The 21,215-nt window shown below is 44.9% G+C and overlaps 1 protein-coding gene across 3 annotated transcripts in view; it reads left to right on the top strand.

Annotated features, from left to right (window-relative positions):
- Positions 1 to 21,215, top strand: part of gdap2 (ganglioside induced differentiation associated protein 2) — a 48,614-nt gene that overhangs the window by 21,184 nt on the left and 6,215 nt on the right. For all 3 annotated transcript variants that reach the window (XM_078409105.1, XM_078409107.1, XM_078409106.1), the window contains exons 5-11: positions 1,924 to 2,012; positions 5,264 to 5,340; positions 8,222 to 8,381; positions 10,239 to 10,389; positions 12,711 to 12,787; positions 14,901 to 14,977; positions 19,800 to 19,939. In XM_078409105.1, the coding sequence (XP_078265231.1) occupies positions 1,924 to 2,012; positions 5,264 to 5,340; positions 8,222 to 8,381; positions 10,239 to 10,389; positions 12,711 to 12,787; positions 14,901 to 14,977; positions 19,800 to 19,939 (771 nt within the window). The remainder of the gene's footprint in view (positions 1 to 1,923; positions 2,013 to 5,263; positions 5,341 to 8,221; positions 8,382 to 10,238; positions 10,390 to 12,710; positions 12,788 to 14,900; positions 14,978 to 19,799; positions 19,940 to 21,215) is intronic.

Below are 21,215 nucleotides of genomic sequence, written 5' to 3' on the forward strand. Positions count from 1 at the left end.
CGTTTTTGCATTTCATTGCCTTGGTTACGATTTCAAAGTGACTTTCTATTGTTTTCAGGATGTAAGTTTTTAGGGGCAGCACAGAAGTGCAGCGGTAGAGCTACTGCCTTACAGCGCCAGAGACCCGGGTTCAATCCTGTCTACGGGTGCTGTCTGTAGAAAGTTTGTACATTCTCCCTGTGACCATATTTTCTCTGGGTTCCTCTCACACTCCAAAGACGTACAGGTTTGTAGGTTAATTGGCTTGTGTAAAATTATAAATTGTCCCTAGTGTGTAGGAGAGTGCTGGTGTACAAGGTGATCGCTAGTTGTCATGGGCTGAAGGGCCTCTTTCCACACTGTATCTCTAAAAGTAAAAGTCCAAAAGTACTGCCTGTGCCACATGTTTCCTTTCAACTAAGGAGGAGGCCTGTCGGAAACAAGCCATTGTCAGCTGTGGGCTAGGTGAAAACGAGTTACAGACAATGCAATGTCACCGAGCCCATAGCTAATAACAGCCTGTTTCCTTTATCATCGTTACCTTTTTGCATTTCTTTCATTCATTTGTTCTATTTCTCTCTATATCACCGTCTATATCACTCGTTTCCCTTTCAATAGACAATAGGTGCAGGAGGAGGCCATTCGGCCCTTCGAGCCAGCACCGCCATTCAATGTGATCATGGCTGATCATTCTCAATCAGTACCCCATTCCTGCCTTCTCCCCATACCACCTGACTCCGCTATCCTTAAGAGCTCTATCCAGCTCTCTCTTGAATGCATTCAGAGAATTGGCCTCCACTGCCTTCTGAGGCAGAGAATTCCACGGATTCACAACTCTCTGACTGAAAATGTTTTTCCTCATCTCAGTTCTAAATGGCCTACCCCTTATTCTTAAACTGTGGCCCCTTGTTCTGGACTCCCCCAACATTGGGAACATGTTTCCTGCCTCTAACGTGTCCAACCCCTTAATAATCTTATACGTTTCGATAAGATTTCCTCTCATCCTTCTAAATTCCCCTGACTCTCAATCTGAAGATGGGTCTCGACCCGAAACATCACCTATTCCTTTTCTCCAGAGATTCTGTCTGACCCACTGAGTTACTCCAGCTTTTTGTGTCTATCTTCGGTTTAAACCAGCATCTGCAGTTCCTTCCTAAGCACGTCATTTTGATTTGTTCGGATGAGTGGAATCATAATTCAATAAGTGCAGAGTTTTATTAAACAAAATAATTGCTTTAACCTGCCAGATTAAGTCAAGACAACGGTTTGAACATTAAATTCCCCCAAGTTTCGGCTACATCCCCCCACCCTCACCCTTTCCTCCCCCTATTTGCTCGTGCCCCACCGAGTCATGTGTTCTAACAGTAAATCGTTATCTCAAGACTCAGACTGGGTTTTAATGCAGTTTTGTATATAATCTAATGGCTTCATTATTTTCCCTTTATTGCATGCCAAGACATTGGTATGTGCCCCTTCAAGACATGAAAGGGTAGCACAGTGGTACGATGGTAGTGTTACTGCCTTGCAGCGCCAGAGTCGATCCTGACCTCGGGTGCTGGCTGTGTGTGGAATTTGCACGTTCTCCCTGTGACCGCGTGTGTTTCCTTCGGGTGCTCCGGTTCCCTCCACATCCCAATGACGTGCGTTTGTAGGTAAATTGGCCTCTGTCTGGAATGAATGAGAAAGTGGAATAACATAGAACTGGTGTGAAGGGGTGGTCGCTGGTCGGTGTGGACTCGTTGGGGTGAAGGGCCTGTTTCTATGCTGTATCTCTAAAATCTAAAAAAAAACATTGCAATTGTGTTGGCCGTTTTATTGTATATAGTACCTGTTGTCCATAGTCAGTTCAACTGTGCCCTCCAGAAGTATGTTTGACTCTTCCCATTCTGTGAGTTAGGGGGAAGAGTTACACCATTCTGATCTCGTTCTTCTGCCTTCCTGCAGGGAGCACTCAATGTCTTCACTGGGACTGTGCGTCATCAATACACCAAAAAGGGGCTACCCTTTGGAGGACGCCACCAACATTGCTCTGAGTACGTGTTGAACCGATTAACTTCACAGAGAATAGAGAGAGGATACCTTTGCTGATTCCAAAGGAATGGTTGGTTTAGTTTTAGTTGAGTTTAGTTTATTGTCACGTGTATTAAGGTGCAGTGAAAATCTTTTGTCGTTTGCTGACCAGTCAGCAGAAAGACTTTACATGAATACAATCGAGCCATCCACTGTGTACAGATACATGATAAAGGAAATTATGTGAATAACGTTTGGTGCAAGATAAATCCAGTAAGGTTCGATCAAAGATAGTCCGAGATAAAGTTGAACATAGGAAGTTTAATGCAGGAGAGCTTTGCTCAGAACTGGCAACTCTCTCTGACATATTCATTGAGCCATCTGTGCATATGTTATGGTTAAGTTTTACATTTTAGGCCCTTGGTATGATCTCAGTATTCTGGATCACAGGAGTCTTGTTATGTTGTGTAGGAAAGAACTGCAGATGCTGGTTTAAATTGAAGGTAGACACAAAATGCTGGGATAACTCAGCGGGTCAGGCAGCACCTCTGGAGAGAAGGAATGGGTGACGTTTCGGGTCAAGACCTTTCTTCAGACTGATGTCAGGGGAGGGGGAGGGACAAAGATCGAATGTAGTCACAGACAGTAAGACTAGTGGGAGATTTGGGAAGGGGAGGGGATAGAGAGGGAAAGCAGGGACTGTCTGAAGTTAGGGAAGTCAATGTTCATACTGCTGGGGTGTAAACTACCCAAGTGAAATATGAGGTGCTGTTCCTCCAATTTGCGCTGGGCCTCACTCTGACAATGGAGGAGGCCCAGGACAGAGACGTCAGATAGGGAATGGGAGGGGGAGTTGAAGTGCTGAGCCACCGTTTAACATAACGTTATGCTGTCATGTTATTGCTGTCATGTTATGGACCACTTTGATACCCAAGTCGAACTTCGATTTTTAGTTAATTTGTGATTTCATTACAAATTAATCAACTGCAGTGTTTGGCCTGAGCACGATTTTTCATGGCCGTTCATTATAAAATTTCTCCCTCTCTTTTCCAGTTCACCATTCCCAACTGGTTTTGCAGAAATTGCAGAACGCCAGACTTGAGAACAATTCCCAAAAATGGAGGCGTGGTTGAACAACATTTGTCTCTACTTACACAGAGACATAAACAAAGTGTATAAAATCACGAGGGGACTAGACAAGGTATAACACAGTCGTTTACCCAGAGTAGGGGAATCAAGAACCAGAGGACATAGGTTTAAGGTGAGGGTGGGAAAGATTTAATAGGAACCTGAAGGGCAACTTTTTCAAACACGGAGGTAGATGGAACAAGCTGCGGAGGAAGTAGTTGAGGCAGGTACCATAGTTTAGTTTATTGTCACACGTACTGGGGAACAGTGAAAAACTTTTATATGGCGTGCTATACAGTCAGCGGAAAGACAAAACATGATACCAATCGAGCCATCCACAGTGTACAGATACAGGTTAAAGGAAATAACATTTAATGCAAGATAAGTCCAGTAAAGTCCGATTAAATATAGTCCGTGTGTCTCCAATGAGGTAGGTGAAGGTCAGGACCGCTCTCTAGTTAGTGATAGGATGGTTCAGTTCCCTGATAGCAGCTGGGAAGAAAAAAGTTTAAAAGGCGATTTATTCACAAAATGCTGGAGTAACTCAGCAGGTCAGGCAGCATCTCGAGAGAGAAGGAATGGGTGACGTTTCGGGTCGAGACCCTTCTTCAGACTGATGTCAGGGGGGCGGGACAAAAGAAGGATATTGGTGGAGACAGGAAGATAGAGGGAGATCTGGGAAGGAGGAGGGGACGGGAGGGACAGAGGGACTATCTGAAGTTGGAGAAGTCGATGTTCATACCACTGGGCTGCAAATTGCCCAGGCGAAATATGAGGTGCTGTTCCTCCAATTTCCGGTGGGCCTCACTATGGCACTGGAGGAGGCCCATGACAGAAAGGTCAGACTGGGAATGGGAGGGGGAGTTGAAGTGCTCGGCCACCGGGAGATCAGTTTGGTGATTTAAAAGGCAATTGGAAAGATCCACTGGGTGGCGCCAACAATGGCTGCTTCACCAACAGTCTGTCTGCCCCTTCCTTCTTTGTATGTGTTAAATGTATGTTTTTGGTGTTCTTTAGCTTGTTTTATGTGGGGGAAACTTTTTCTAATCTCTTACCTCGACAGCAATACGATTTTTTTTTTCTGTATTGTATCTCCGTCCGCACTGCGGCCTAACATTGAGGAGCTGGCGGCCTTTGCTGGAGACCGACTGTTGAGAGCTCCACCGCGGGAGCCTGCGGACTTAACATCACGGAGCTCGCGATCCCTGTCAGGGATCGACTTTAGGGCTCCAACCGCGGGAACTAGCGGACTTTAACATCGTGGAGCTCGCAGCCTCTGGTTAGAGACCGACTTCGGGAACTCCAAGCCGCGGGAGTTTCAACCGCCCCGACGCGGGAGCTTCGTTCGCCCCGATTGCAGATGGTTCGACTGCCCCGACCGCGGGAGAATAAACGAGGAAGAGGATTGGACTTTATTGCCTTCCATCACAGTTAGGAACGTGGGGAATCTGCTGTGATGTTAACTTTTATGTAGTTGTGTGTCTTATTGCTTTTTTTAAAAGTATGGCTGTATGGTAATTCGAATCCCACTGTACCTTATTTGTACATGTGACAATAAACTGACCTTGAAACGTTGACAGACACAGATTGGGAGGGTTGAGAGGGATATAGGCCAAACGTGGGCAGATGAGACTACTGTAGAATGGGCATCTTGCTCAGCATGGGCAAGTTGGGCCGAAGGGCCTGTTTCCATGCTGTTTGACTCTTTGATGTTTCAGTCCAGAGGTTATGTTTATAAATACAACTGAGCGTTTAAATATATATAGTTTATATAATTGCCTACATAAACAAAATCTCCCTGCGCTCAGTTCTTAGACCTTCCAGTGTGAAAGAGCAAGTCATAATGAACATCTTTGGTCTCTGTCTCTAAGAGGGAGTGGGATGTCCATTAATAATTTATATGGAAGATAGACACAAAATGGTGGAGTATCTCAGCAGGACAGGCAGCATCTCTGGAGAGAAGGAATGGGTAAAATTTTGGGTTGAGACCCAACTCAAAACATCACCCATTCCTGCTCTCCAGAGGTGCTGCCAGCCCCGCTGAGTTACTCCACCATTTTGTGTCATTCTTCGGTGTAAACCAGCATCTGCATATCCTACACATAATTTATAATGTTTAGTTTTTCTCTCGTCTTCCGCTTTTTAGGAACAGTCAGGAGATTTTTGGAGAAACATGGAGACACCATTGAGAAAGTTGTCTTTGCCGTTACAGATCTAGAAGAGGTATGTAATCCATTATTGTGCTTGAGCTTTTAACCCTCAAACATGAAGTTTACATTTTTTCAATATCACTACTCATCACTTTTTGCTGCTGTTCAATGAGACACTGTTTACTTAAAGTGAAACTTAATATTTATTCGTGTTAATCTGTAGAGAGAAAGTTTTAATGGCCATCTGCTGTTGTTGTCAAAGCAACAAAGTGTAGGACTAATTGGCTTTGGCAGCGGCAGCATTGCCTGTAAACGTTGTCAATGCCTCCTGCAGTTTGAGGCAGGTTTGTCTTGTCGTCATTCATGGTTTATTCCAGCCCCCTGTGCTCCATTAGAGTCATTTTATTGTAGCTGGCCTGTTTGAATTGTTCCTAGCTATGAATTATTCCGAGCTAAGAGCGGCACAGGGTGCATTGGTAGTGCTGCTACCTCACAGCGCCAGAGACCCGGGTTTGATCCTGACCTCAGGTGCTGTCTGTGTGATGTTTGCACGTTCTTCCTGTGACCCCGTGGGTTTTCTCGGGGTGCTCCGGTTTCCTCCCACACTCCAAAGACGTGCAGGTTTGAGGGGTTAATTGGCTTCTGTAAAATTGTAAATTATCCCAAGTGTGTAGGATAATGCTAGTTTACTGGTTGGAGTGGACTTGGTGGGCCGAAGGGTCTGTTTCCATACTGTATCTCTAACGTCTAAAGAATGGAGGTTTAAATGTGTACAGCTCTACAGTGTATCAATGTAAAAACTAAGCTAGCCCTCTCGCCCTAATGGAGGGAAAGAGACCATAGGTATCGTCATACTGTAGTTCAGGGCAGAAATTTGGTCTCCAAATTTGAGGAAGGATATTCTTGCTATTGAGGGCGTGCAGCGTAGGTTTACTAGGTTAATTCCCGGAATGGCGGGACTGTCATATGTTGAAAGACTAGAGCGACTAGGTTTTAAATACACTGGAATTTAGAAGGATGAGAGGGGATCTTATCGAAACGTATAAGATTATTAAGGGGTTGGACATGTTAGAGGCAGGAAACATGTTCCCAATGTTGGGGGAGTCCAGAACCAGGGGCCACAGTTTAAGAATAAGGGGTAGGCCATTTAGAACAGAGATGAGGAAAAACTTTTTTAGTCAGAGAGTTGTGAATCTGTGGAATTCTCTGCCTCAGAGGGCAGTGGAGGCCAATTCTCTGAATACATTCAAGAGAGAGCTAGATAGAGCTCTTAAGGATAGCGGAGTCAGGGGGTATGGGGAGAAAGCAGGAACGGGGTACTGATTGAGAATGATCAGCCATGATCACATTGAATGGCGGTGCTGGCTCGAAGGGCCGAATGGCCTACTCCTGCACCTATTGTCTATTGTCTATAAAAGTGGGTCTTTGATTGTGATGCCTAATGCAGGATCCTACATTTAGCAAAGATGTGAGTTGGTTATACCGTGGAAATGATTTTATATACAGTAGAATCGCTGTGGAAAACTTTGATTTGGCTGCATTTGCAGTGTTGTATGCAATTCGGATCACCCCATTACAGGAAGAATGTGGAGGCTTTGGAGAGGGTGCAGAAGAGGCTTAGCAGGATGCTGCTTGGATTAGAGGGTATCAGCTATTAGCAGAGGTTGGACACACTTGGATTGTTTACCTTGAGCGTCAGGCTGAAAGGAGTCCTGATAAACATATATAAAACTATGAGAGGCATAGAAAGACTAGATGGCCAGAATCATTTCCCCAGAGTAGTAATTTTAAACACTAGCTGGCATAGCTTTAAGGTAGAAGGGGAAAAGTTGAAAGGAGATGTGTTGGACAGGTTTTTTACACCAGGTGGTGGATGCCTGGAACGTGCTGTCACGGGGGGTGGCGGAAATGGCCACCAATAGTGGCGTTTAAGAAAGTTAATTAGACCCATATATATTCAGGAAATTGAGGGATAAGGATCACATGCAGTTAGAAGGGTTGAATTTAATTTGGCCTCATGTTCGACGCAGATATTGTGGGCAGATATCAGCCCATCCCACTCATGCTGGTTCCACGTTATCCCACTTTCTCATTCACTCCCTACAAACCCGCGCGTCTTTGGGATATGGGAGGAAACTGGAGCACCCGGAGGAAACCATTGAACCATTGAAACCCATACGGTCACAGGGGGAATGTGCGAACTCCACACAGACAGTACCCGAGCTCAGGATCAAACCTGGGTCTCTGGTGCTGTGAGGCAGTGGCTCTTCCAGCACTATTGTACAATAAAGAAGGGGAAGAGAATATCAGATACAAATGGATTTATTCACAAAATGCTGGAGTAACTTCAGAAAGGGTCTCGACCCGAAACGTCACCCATTCCTTCTCTCCCGAGATGCTGCCTGACCTGCTGAGTTACTCCAGCATTTTGTGAATAAATCCATTTGTACCAGCATCTGCAGTTATTTTCTTATACTATCAGATATAAATGCTTGGGCAAACCCAGCGGTGCCACCCTTGTTGAAAGAAAAACTACAGCAACTGTAGAAGCGGATACAATTATGACGTTAAAAATATATATTTGGGCGGCAAGAGTAACAACAAACTGCAGATGCTGGTTTTCAAAAAAAGTGAAAGTGCTGGAGTAAATCAGCGGACCAGGCAGCATCTCTGGAGAACGGTTTCAGGTGACGTTTCAGGTTGGGACTCTTCTTCAGATTGATCTGAAATGTCATCTCTCCATGTTCTCCAGAGATGCTGCTTGACCCGCTGAGTTACTTCAGCACTTAATGTCTTCATTTGGACGGATAAATGGTAGGACGGCTCTAGAGGGCCTTAGCTTATGCAGGCAAATGAGACGAGCCCAGCAGGCCAACTTGCAACAAATGGGCCGCAGGGCCTGTTTCCATGCTGTACAGCTCTGTGACTCTAACATTTAAAATTTTTGCTCACAGGTTACATATTTGAAACTGATGCCTCTTTATTTTCCACGGTCGGTGGAGGAGGAGAGGAGGTGTTTGCCGATTCTGCCTGCTGATGTCGGGAATGCCGAGGGGGAGCCGGTCATAGCTGAACGGCAGATTCGGATATTGGACAAGCCGGGGATACTGCATTGTGAGTGTCGGCAGGTCGCAAATGTAATCTTTTTTTAGGAAAGGCGTATTTCTAGTAAAATCAGTATTTCAGCATTGATTACTGCGTACGAGATGGCGTCAGAGCCTGGCAACCCTTTGCATGCCAGTCCCAGAAGAGGATACACCACCCTACATTACATTTGCTCCACTCTTTCGCATCTGTATTTCAACAGCAGCATTTATCTTGCACTAAATGTTGTGCCCTTTATCCTCTATCTGCACACTGTGGAAGGCTTGAGTGTAATCATGTATAGTATTTTTCTTTGACTGGATAGCACGCAACCAAAACTTTTCACTGTACCTCGGTACACGTGACAATAATAAGCTAAACCTCGAAACCTCAATTTATCAAACCCTGGTTTGAAGATGTAATTTCTCCAGTTAGTCTGGCTAAACATTTGTTAGTCTCCAATTAGTCTTCCGTGTGAGATTCCTCTGGGTGCACCGGTTTCCTCACACATCCCAAAGATGTGCGGGTTTGTAGGTAAATTGCCCCTAGTGTTTAGGGAGTGGATGAGAAAGTGAGATAACATGGAACCAGTGTGAGCGGGTGATAGATGGTCGGCATGGACCTGGTGGGCCGAAGGACTTTTACATTCCCTTTTACAATGCAGTTTACTGTTTTGTTTTCTTGCGTTCTCCTGCCAAAGAACATTGTGTTTTGTTGTGTCTTCAGTCGTATTGCATGGGTTGTAGTCTGTTGGCTTTATTTTTGTTTTCATCGTTGACTGGGTCAATAATTCAAGAGAGATTAACTCCGCAATTTCTAAAGTTATAAAAAAGGTTGGCAAAATCAGTTTGTTTAAAAAAAATAATTCTCTGGAACTGGTCCTTAAATCTTGTTGGTTATTGAAAGCTTTGCAAGTCCTATTTAAAGATTATCTTCAAGCCATCCATAGTAGAATTGAGAGGATTTAAAAGTATCCCCAGGTGTTTCACTGGAGTTTTATCAAACTAAAGGGGTGGCACAATAGTGCAGCTGGTAGAGCTGCTGCCTCACAGCGACAGAGACCCGGGTTCGATTCTGACCTCGGGTGCTGCCTGTGTGGAGTTTGCATGTTCTCCCTGGTGACCCCGTGGGTTTCCTCCAGATGCTCCCGGTTCCTCCCACATCCCAAAGATGTGTGGGTTTGTATCTTAATTGGCCTCTGTGAATTGCCCCTAATGTGTAGGGAGTGGATGAGAAAGTGGGATAACATTAATGCAAGACTGAACCCTTTTAGCCCTCGACACCTTTCCCCTTTGCCACAATTGGTTTAAGAACACTTGTAGGAGCCATTTATGTTTAGGCTAGCCACTGTTGGCAAATTATATTATTTTGTCTAGATATATCTTGCCGTATTATTTTGGACACTTGGGGGCGGTCATTAGATGTACAGGGTGGTGTGTGTATATATATGGCCACAGGGGGCTGGGAGTGGCCAGATACATGGAGGGAGAGCATACAGTTCTTACCAGACCTGGACAGACCATCGACTGGAAAGGCCTGAGACCTGGGACCATCAAGGGACAGATCAGCCAGATACCACTTGCATGTGAAATAAGTATAGCCTGGTACGTTCATCTCCTTGTTTGTACAACTACTTCAATAAACAACTAATTAAACTGGAAAAATGACTGGAAGATCTGTTCTGTTGGGTTTGCATAAGATCACTCCTATTGCTTGTGTAGTAATGGCAATTGGAAAAGAAGTCACTGGAAAAGTCGGAAAGTTGCCATTACAACACTATTTTCTATACTGCGGGGTGTCTTAGGAACACAACTATTGCATTACAGCAGAGCCTGTATTGGTGGCTGCTTCTTCTCTGAGGGAATATTGCTTCATTTATCCATGTAGCTGACGCTGAATCTGATGAGGAGCATCTTGAGCTGGAAGACATTGGGACACATGCATTTGCAAAGATGGAAGGAGATATAGATAAACAGAGACGGCAGATTCTCCAAGGGCAGATGTCAGAGGCAGCTGTTCAAAAAACTCATCAAAGAAAGTGAGTATGGATTATGTCCATATACAATTTATTGCACTGGCTTTTAACTTTCCAACTTTTGATATATGTGTATGTGTATGTGCATATAGAAACATAGAAAATAGGTGCAGGAGTAGGCCATTCGGCCCTTCGAGCCTGCACCGCCATTCAATATGATCATGGCTGATCATCCAACTCAGTATCCCGTACCTGCCTTCTCTCCATACCCCCTGATCCCTTTAGCCACAAGGGCCACATCTAACTCCCTCTTAAATATAGCCAATGAACTGGCCTCAACTACCTTCTGTGGCAGAGAATTCCACAGATTCACTACTCTGTGTGAAAAAAAAAGTTCTCATCTCGGTCCTAAAAGACTTCCTGCTTATCCTTAAACTGTGACCCCTTGTTCTGGAATTCCCCAACATCGGGAACAATCTTCCTGCATCTAGCCTGTCCAGCCCCTTAAGAATTTTGTAAGTTTCTATAAGATCCCCCCTCAATCTTCTAAATCTTCTATATAACATTATGGATGTGTGTGTGTGTATATATCATGTAATATACATATATAATATATACACACTATATATATACATATATAACAGTATACATATACACACACAATGTTTTATTTATACATACACACAATTCATTGTACTCATGAAGAGATGCCAGAGTAATTCTATGTTCCTGCATTGTTAAGTCGCCCCATTAAAAGTGATTATCAAACAAGTTTCCGTTGTTTTACAGCACAGTTGCGCAGCGGGTAGAGCTGCCACCTCATAGCACCAGAGACCTGGGTTTGATTCTGACCTAGGGTGCAGTCTGTGCAGAGTTTGTACGTTCTCCCTGTGACCACGTGGGTTTCTTCCGGCTGCTCCAGTTTCCTCCCGCATCATGTCCCTAGTGCATAGGGAGTGGAGGAGAAAGTGGGGTACATAGAACTAATGGGAACAGGTGGTCGGCGTGGGCCGAAGGGCCTGTTTCCATGCTTTTAAACTAAAACAAAAACCAAATTCAGATTTCTGTGCTTAAAAATGTGCTATGTGTAATGCTGCACATGAAAAAATCCGTTTTGGCAACCAGCTTCGTGTGTTCTTTAATAAACGTGTGGGCTATCTTTCTTATGGCTGTTGTTTAATTCTCTGTTTGGAACCTTTTGTGTTGTGGAGATAAATCAAGCTTATTGGTTTCCCTGTTTGAGTGCATAACTGTTAGTTAGAGCTTCCCACGGCAAATTGAAAGGTATGTTTAAGCCAATTCACCGGTTTAGTTCTCCACAACATATTTGTCTTTGTGATGCTATTTTTTTCTCATGAATGAGTCATTAAACTTATCCTTAATGCATATTTGATACCTCTAATTTATACTGCATTCCACAGCGACCTGAAATTCCTGAATCCACATTACAATATCATTGAATCACACTGCACAGAAACAGGCTCTTTGCCCAACCTGTCCCTGCCGACCAAGGTGGCTCATCTGTTAGTCCCATTCGCCCACATTTGTTTCATGTCCTCCTAAACCTTTCCTAGCCATGTACCTGTCCAAGTGTCTTTTAAATGCTGTTATAATATCTGCCTCAACTACCTCGTCTGGCAGGTCGTTCCAGATACCCACCACTCTGCATTTAAACGTTGCCCCTCAGGCACCTGTAACCTTTCACCTCTCACCTTAAACCTGTGTCCTCTGCTTCTTGGTTTTCCCTACTCTCGGTAAAAAGATTTTGCGCATTCACCCTATCAATTCCCCTTGTGATTTAATACATCTCTAAAATTACCTAATTGTGCTGGATATATTGTCTTTAATTATCAATTCTAATGGCATGAGAGAAAACAGGCAGTCTGTCTTTATGCATTTTGTTTCACCAACTTCAGAGAAGCTATATATGTGGAGATGAGTACAATGAGTATGGGCGGCATGGTGGCGCAGCAATAGAGTTGCTGCCTTACAGCACCAGAGACCCGGGTTCGATCTTGACTACAGGTGCTGTCTGTACGGAGATTGTACATTCTCCCCGGGACCTGCGTGGGTTTCCTCCGAGATCTTCGGTTTCTTCCCACACTCCAAAGACATACAGGTTCGTAGGTTAATTGGCCTGGTAAAATTGTAAATTGTCCCTAGATTGTGTGGGATAGTGTTAGTGTGCGGGGATCGCTGGTCGGTGCGGACTTGCTGGGCCGAAGGGCCTGTTTCCACGCTGGATCTGTAAACTAAACTGGTGCTTGTTGTTTAAACATGCAGTTAGAACTGGCAATCAAAGATGAAATTCCCCACCTTAATGTCTTGCTCTGATTTATCTTGTTACATATTAATTCACACAACGATTCTTTATTGTCTCCTAGCTACAACCGCTGGCTGTGCAGAGCCAGAGCAGCTGATCTTTCCGATGTCGCTTCATTAAGAGCTTTATACCAGACTGGTGAGTTAGTGACTTAAGACTTTAAGCAAGTAAAAGCCATAATGTTTTCAAATTATTTATTTCAACAAACCACCAATGGTTCTAATTTGCCAGGATCTGTGCTTGGGATTTGTTCATAAGTTCTAGGAGCAGAATTAGGCCATTCGGCCCATCTAGTCTACTTTGTCATTCAATCATAGCAGATCTATCTTTCCCTCTCAACCCCATTCTCCTGCCTTCTCCCGAAAACCCCTGACATCCGTACTGATTCACAATCTCCACCTTAAAAACATCCATTGACGTCCTCCACAGCTCTCTGGCAATGAATTCCACAGAGTCACCTCCGTCTGACTAAAGAAATTTCTTCTCATCTCCTTTCTAAAGGTACGTCCTTTTATTCTGAGGCTATGGCCTCTGGTCCTAGACTCTCCCACTAGAGGAAGCATCCTCTGCACATTCACTCTATCCAGGCCTGTTTTTTTAAAGCTTTTTTTTCCTCAAAGATTATTAGTCCAGTTAAAACATAAACATCAAGGCAAATTATACTTTTAGACTTTAGAGATACAGCGTGGAAACGTGGATACAGCGGTGTCCTTCAGCACACCGAGTCTGGGGCGACCAGCAATCACCCCGTTGCTGGTTCTATCCGACCCTCTAAGGACAGTTTACAATTTTACAGAAGCCAATTAACCTACAAGCCTGCACGTCTTTGGAGTGTTGGAGGAAACCGGAGCACCTGGAGAAAACTCCTGTGGTCACGGAGAGAACGTACAAACTCCGTACAGACAGCACCCGTAGTCAGGATCGAACCCATGTCTCAAGTGCTGTGAGGCAGCAACTCTACCGCTGCGCCACCTATTTGTTCTCGCTCAAATTTCTTCACCTCCAACTGAATGATGGTTTGGTAATTCATTATTTACGTATAATTTTGAGATTACCTGGTCACTTAACACTCTTGGGTGGGGGGGGGGGGGGGGAGGTATTTTCAATTTCCAAGTATTTTTGGCAAGGATTTATTTGGAAAGGGTGCAGAAGAGATTCACCAGGATGTTACCTGGATTTGTAGGCTTGTGTTATGGGGAGAGGTTGGTTAGGCTAAGAATTTGTTTCTTTGGCACGTAGGAGGCCATGGGCTGACCTTATTAAAGTGTGCAAGATCACGAGAGGCGTGTGCAAAATGAAGACTCACAGAATTGAGAATTTGAAAAACAAGAGGGCATCAGCTTAAAGTGGGAGAGGAGAGATTCCAAAGGGACTTGTGGGATCCTTTTCCACTCAGAAGGTCATCCATATCTGGAATGAACAGCCAGAGGAAATGAGAGAAGCAGAAATAATTATGACTTTTAAAATTCATTTGGATAGATGGATAGAGGAAGGGTTTGGGGGGATATGTGCCATATATAAGCATATGGGGCTTGGTCATGGACCAGGTGGGCCGAAGGGTCTGTTTCTGTGCTGTACAGCTCTATGACTCTGATTATAGCGGCACGGTGGCGCAGCGGTAGAGTTGCTGCCTTACAGCAAATGCAGCGCCGGAGACTCAGGTTCGATCCTGGTTACGGGCGCTGTATTGTACGGAGTTTGTACGTTCTCCCCGTGATCTGCGTGGGTTTTCTCTGAGATCTTCGGTTTCCTCCCACACTCCAAAGATGTACAGGTTTGTAGGTTAATTGACTGTGCAAATGTAAAAATTGTCCCTAGTGGGTGTAGGGTAGTGTTAGTGTGCGGGGATCGCTGGGCGGCACGGACCCGGTGGGCCGAAGGACCTGTTTCTGCGCTGTATCTCTAAATCTAAAAAAAAATAAAAAATTATAAGCAGTTACATTTTATGGTGCTTCCCACTTCAAATATTGTTGAAAATATATTCCAAATAATCCAAATTTATACAGTGGAACAAACTAATTTGGAAGGTTTAGAATGCTTTGAGGAATGGTTTTCCACATAAGATATTAAAGTGTTTTCTAAACTTATTATAGAATGATTTCTATTACTTCACATTTTACTGTTTAAAATTTGATTTCATGAAGTATTGTTCTATATTTAAGCTTTGTTCTACAAGTAGGATTTTTTTTTTCTCTAACCACCTTGTAGCTTGCTCTCCATTTAATATAATAGTGATGTGTGTTTGTTACAGGATATGATAAAAGTGGCCATATAGTGGTGGTGATAGTGGGAAGGAACATTCCTGTAACACTAATAGACCCTGATAAGGTAAGGTCCGCATTAAAGTAAATGCTTTCTTTATTGCCATGTGTACCAGTACCAGTCCCAGTACACCAGCACAATCGCCCCGGTTAGTAATATGCACAGAACAGCCCACTGAGTCCATCGGCAAGAGGCGCCATTTTGCTGCCATTGTACAGTCCCAGCTGGCCACAAAGGCCGATGCAGCCGTCGCCTCCATTTGGGTCATTCCGCGATCTGATGTCCCTCTCCACGCCTTGACGCTGAGGGGCACCTCCCGCAGCCGAACTCGAGGGAGCAGAAGGTAAAACCACCCCCCCCCCCCCCCCCGGTTCCCCTCATCCGGCCTTTTGTCCAGCATCTGTCGCCGTCTCCTTCCACCCCCTCTCTGATTCCCTTCCCTCTCCTGTGGTTGGAATACAGCCGCGATTTGCTGCTGTAGGGCCTCCAGTGGCCCTGTACACCATCGAGGCCCTGCACTACTTCCTGCCGCTGGTCCGCTTACCGGCCCTCGGCCTGACTCCCTCCTCTCCAGTGCACGAGGTGAGCAGAGGCCATGCTCGGCAGCAACCTCTCCGGGCTGGTTCTCATTACCGCAGCAACGAGCCAGGCCTATTGTCGGGCATGGCCGCAGCCACAGCCCATCAGGAGGCGACATTCTGCCGCTGTCAGGGTCCATGAAGGAAGTGGAGGGAGGAGGTGACAAAGTCATTATCATATTGGCCGTCCTTCAGAATAGGAATGTTTGCAACTCTGTTACAATATTAGGAAATGTTACCATAGATGAACAAATTTCAACACTGGTTCCTTTCTTTATTGTGTGAAGCTGTTGTTTGATATCTCTGCAAAAAAAGAATCTGAATTACCAATGACTTAAAGGTTTTCTTTTTTTTTCTCCAAAAAGCATCTAATAGAGATGTACAAAATCATGAGAGGTATAGACCGGGTAGACGTGCAGAGTCTCTTGCCTAGAGAAGGGGAAATTGAAAACCAGAGGACAAGGGTTTACAGTGAGGGAGGAAAGATTTAATAGGAAACTGAGGGGTAACTTTTTTACACAAATGGTGGCGGGTGTATAGATCGAGCTCCCATAGGTGGCAGTTGAGGCAGGTACTATCGATACATTTTAGAAACATTTAGACAGGTACATGGATAGGGTAGGTTTAGAGGGATATGGGCCGAACATAGGCACTTGGGCCGAGTGTAGATGGGGCATGTTGGTCAGTGTGGGCAAGTTGGGCCGAAGGGTTTGTTTCCACTCTGTATGACTCAATGACATTCCAGCTCTAAATGGGCATGCAGGAAGCTGCATGTATGTTTAAAGTCATAGAGTGATACAGTGTGGAAACGGGCCATTCGGCCCAACGCCTACATCGGCCAATATGTCCCAGCTACACTAGTCCCACCTGCTTGCGTTTGGTCTATATCCTTCCAAACCTGTCCTATCCATGTACCTGTCTAACTGTTACTTAAGCATTGGGATAGTCCCAGCCTTAACTACCTCCTCTGGTAGCTTATTCCATACACCCACCACCTTTTGTATGAAAATGTTACCCCTCGGATTCCTAGTAAATCTTTTTCCCTTCACTTTAAACCTATGTCCTCTAGTCCTCGATTCTTCTACTCTGGGCAAGAGACTGTGTATCTACCCGATCTACTCCTCTCATGATTTTATACACCTCTACAAGATCACCCCTCATCCTCCTGCGCTCCAGGGAATAGAGACCCAGCCTACTCAACCTCTCCATATACCTCACACCCTCAAATCCTGGCAACATCCTCGTAAATCTTTTCTGAACCCTTTCAAGTTTGACAATATCTTTCCTATGACATGGTGCCCAGAACTGAACACAATACTCTAAATGCAGTCTCACCAACGTCTTATACAACTGCAACATGACCTCCCAACTTCTATACTCAATACTCTGATGAAAGCCAATGTGCCAAAAGCCCTTTTGACCACCTTATCTACCTGCAACTTGACCTGCAAGAAACCATGCACCTGCACTCCTAGATCCCTCTGCTCTACAACACTCCCCAGAGGCCTACCATTCACTGTGTAGGTCCTGCCCATGTTAGACCTACCAAAATGCAACACCTTACCTGAGTGTACTCTACACCCAGTGGGAATTAAACCTTCGAACATGGGTAGGTGATGCTTCAGGTTGGGTCGCTTCCCCAAATTTAGATAAAGTGGATTGTCTTTGTGGTGACCTGATAGAAGGATATAAAAGGATGACTCTTGACCTTCTTGGGAGGTTAGCTGGAGGTGAGCTTCAGTATTACAGCAAGAATGAGAGAAAAAAAGTGTTGGATGGAGCAGGGGAAAAATTCAAAGTGCTGGAGTAACTCCATGGCTCAGGCAGCGTCTGTGGAGGGAATGGATAGCCAGCATTTCGGGTTGGGGTCCTTCTTCAGTCTGATTCCAACCCAAAACGTCGCTTATCCGTTCCCTGCACAGATGCTGCCTGACCTACTCCAGCACTTTGTAGTTTGGTAGTTAAAATCTAATTAGCGGCAGATCCCTACAGGAAGTGGATAGAGGGTCCATTTGAGCTCTCAGAAAAGACACTTTAAAGGAAAGAAAATTGCAGGAAGAGTTGAAAAAAACATGTTAATTGCTTGCCATAAGACCATAACACATAGGAGCAGAATTAGGTCATTCAGCACATCGAGTCTGCTCCACCATTCGATCATGGCTGATCTCTTTCCCTGTCAACATTCTCCTCCCTTATCCCTGTAACCTTTGATCCTCTTACTAATCAAGAATCTATCGATCTCTGCCGTAAAAATACCCCATGACGGCCTCCATAGCCGTGTATTGCAATGAATTCCAGATTTTCCACCCTCTGGCAAAATAAATTCCTCCTCATCTCCATTCTAAAGGTACGTCCTTTTATTCTAAGGCTGTGCCCTTTAGTCTGACTCTCCCATAACTAAATTATATAATCCCAATACACTCCCATGACTCTCGCATTACTGCATATTATTTCTAAATGAGTTAGCTGACTCTTGGACCTTGTGTTGAAGGAGTTGTACATCTGGAAAATGTGCTGAAATATTAACTAAAAATACCTAGAGGGTCATTTTCACTTTCAGAAGTGTGTCACCTCTAAGTGTGCTCTTTTAAATACAAAAAAGTTAACTATTTTACAACAGAAGCAAAAGATACAACCTAGAAACAGGCCCTTTCGGCCCACCGAGTACGCTCTGACCAGCGATCACGCCGTACACTAACACTGCCCTACACATTAGGGCCAATTTACAATTTTACCAAAGCCAATTAACCTACAAACCTGTACGTCTTTGGAGTGCGGGAGGAAACCGGAGCACCTGGGGAAAATCCACGGGGAGAACGTACAAACGCTGTACAGAAAGCACCCGTAGTCAGGATCGAACCTGGGTCTCTGGCGCTGTAAGGCAACAATTCTACCACTGCGCCACCATGCCACCCTTCTACTGTATGCATAGTCTGAAAATATGTGTTATAACACAGGCCTTAAAAATAGTTCCTTGCCTTTGTCACTGGCTTCGTGGTCGAGCGGCTGACATTTTAGTCATTAGTGAAATCATTAGGTGTGACTCCATTTTACCAGAGAAGTTGTTTGACTGATTGAATGACACAATGGCACAGCCGTTGAGTTGCTGCCTTACAGCTTCAGTGACCCGGGTTCAATCCTGACTGCGGGTGCTGTCTGTACGGAGTTTGTACGTTCCCCCTGTGACCGCATGTGTTTTCTCCAGGTGCTCCGGTTTCCTCCCACATTTCAAAGATGTGTTGGTTTGTAGATGAATTGCTTTTTGTAAATTGTCCCCAGTGTGTAGGATAGAACTAGTGCGGACCCAGAAGGCCCTGTTTCCACGATGTATCTCTAAACTAAACTAAACTAGACACAGCATGGATATAGACCCTTCGGCCCACCAAGTCCATGCTGGCCATCGATCACCCATACACACTAGTTCTATGTTATCCCACTTTCTCGTCCACTCCCTACACACTAGGTGCAATTTACAGAGGCCAGTTAACCTACAAACCCGCACGTCTTTGGGATGTGGGATGAAACCAGAGCACCCGGAAGAAACCCCTGCAGTCATCGGGAGAACGTGCAAACTCCACAGGGGCAGCACCCAAGGTCAGGGTCGATCCGGGTCTAGCCGTGTGGGGCAGCAACTCTACCAGTTGCGCCACTGTGAGATGTGTGTTGAAGTTGGCTACTGCGAATAGAATAAAAGGAAATGGTGTATACTCTATCATGAGAACCAGGGCTTTGTACAGATGCATTGTAGAAAGCATACTGTCAGGTTGCATCACAGCATGGTGTGGGAACACCTTTGCCCAAGGCTGCAAGACATTGCAGAATTGCCCAGTCCATCACACAGACCAAACCTCCCACCATCGACTCCACCTACACTTCACATTGCTTCAGAAAAGTAGCCAACATAATCAAAAACATGTCCCATCCCTAGCTAGCAGAAGGTATGGAAGCTTGAAAGTGCGCACCATCAGGCTCAAGAACAGCTTCTTTTCCCTCTGTTATCGGGCTTCTGAACAGTCCACCGTAAGCTATGGTCCTGTCTGATTCACCATTGCGGAATTTGGACTTTGTCTGTGGAACTGGTGCGCTACAATGCTGAGAACTATATTCTGCACTCTGTATCTTCCCCTTTGCTCTACCAATTGTACTTGAGTTTGACATGATTGTATTTATGTATAGTATAACTGATCTATTTGGGTAGCATGCAAAACGAAGCCTTTGACTGTACATCTGTATAAATAAATCTAAACCGATGGAAAATAAATGTGATTGAAAATTGGAGTGTTATTAATAAAAGTATTAATTTTCTTCAGGCTCTCCTATATTTCATCCACATCATGGACCACATTGCCATGAGGGAGTTTGTCATGGTGTACTTTCACACGCTAACCAACGACTACAATCATCCCGACTCAGAATTCCTCAAGAAGCTGTATGACGTAGTTGATGTGAAGTAAGTCAGGCCCACTTTGCACATTCACCGAATTTGCTTCATCAACGTTATCGCACAGTAAGATCCTATTCAAGTTCAACGTGAAGTTGCTGAGACTGCAGAAGGACACAAAGTGCTGTAGTAACTCAGCGGGTCAGGCAGCATCTCTGGAGAGCAAGGATAGGCGGCGTTTCAGCTCGGGACCCTTCTTCAAATTAGTGGTAATCATACAGTTGAATCTGACTTGATTAAAACCAGTCTCTGCTTATAATATTTCACAAGACACAGAAATCATCGTCTGTGATGTGATCAATGAGAGCAGATTATACAGATTATAAAGATGCCATTACATGCCAGAAAAAGGGACCCTTCTTCAGACTGATGGTGTGAAGGGGAGGGGGAGAAGAAAACGAAGAGGGGAGAGGCAGGGCAAAGTGTGGCAGGTAATCAATCGGCTGTTAGAGGCGAGGGGGGTGGTTTGATAGGTAGATGGTTGGAACAGAGGCTAGAGGTAAGAACAGTTGGTGCGTGCAGGTGTGAGGAGTTGTGGCTTGTGAGGCCATGGGTAGGGAAGTAACTGGAGCTAAAGTAGCAGTGTTGACACCGCAAGAACGTGCTACCAGTAGTGGTTGGACATTGGATCCTCGACTTCCTCATCCACAGACCACAGTCTGTTTGAATTGGCAGAAATACTACTTCCTCATTAACGATCAGTATGGGAGCACCTCAAGGCTGTGTGCTCAGCCCCTTGCTCTACTCACTCTATACTCATGACTGTGTAGCCGGACACAGTGCGAACTCCGTCTTCAAGTTTGCCGACGACACCACCGTTGTTGGACGAATTACAGATGATGATGAGTCAGAGTATAGAAGTGAGATCGACCGATTGACCAAATGGTGCCAGCACAACAACCTGGCTCTCAATATCAGTAAAACCAATGAACTGATTGTGGACTTTGGAAGAGGAAGGATGAGGACCCACATTCCTGTTTATATCAACGGGACGATGGTAGAGAGTCGGAAACTTCAAATTCCTGGGCGTGCATATTTCCGAAGATCTTTCCTGGACCCAGCACACTGATGCAATTATAAATAAAGCACATCAACTTCCTGATTACAGAGATTCGGTACGTCAGAGAGGATTCTCTTGAACTTCTACAGGTGTACAGTAGTGAGCATATTGACTGGTTGCATCATGGCCTGGTTCGGCAACTTGAACATCCAGGCGCGAAAAGACTGCAAAAAGCTATGAACACTGCCCAGTCCATCACCGGCTCTGACCTCCCCACCATCAAAG

This window comes from Rhinoraja longicauda, chromosome 12 (genome assembly GCF_053455715.1).
Source record: "Rhinoraja longicauda isolate Sanriku21f chromosome 12, sRhiLon1.1, whole genome shotgun sequence".
In the NCBI taxonomy this organism is placed as follows: domain Eukaryota; kingdom Metazoa; phylum Chordata; class Chondrichthyes; order Rajiformes; family Arhynchobatidae; genus Rhinoraja; species Rhinoraja longicauda.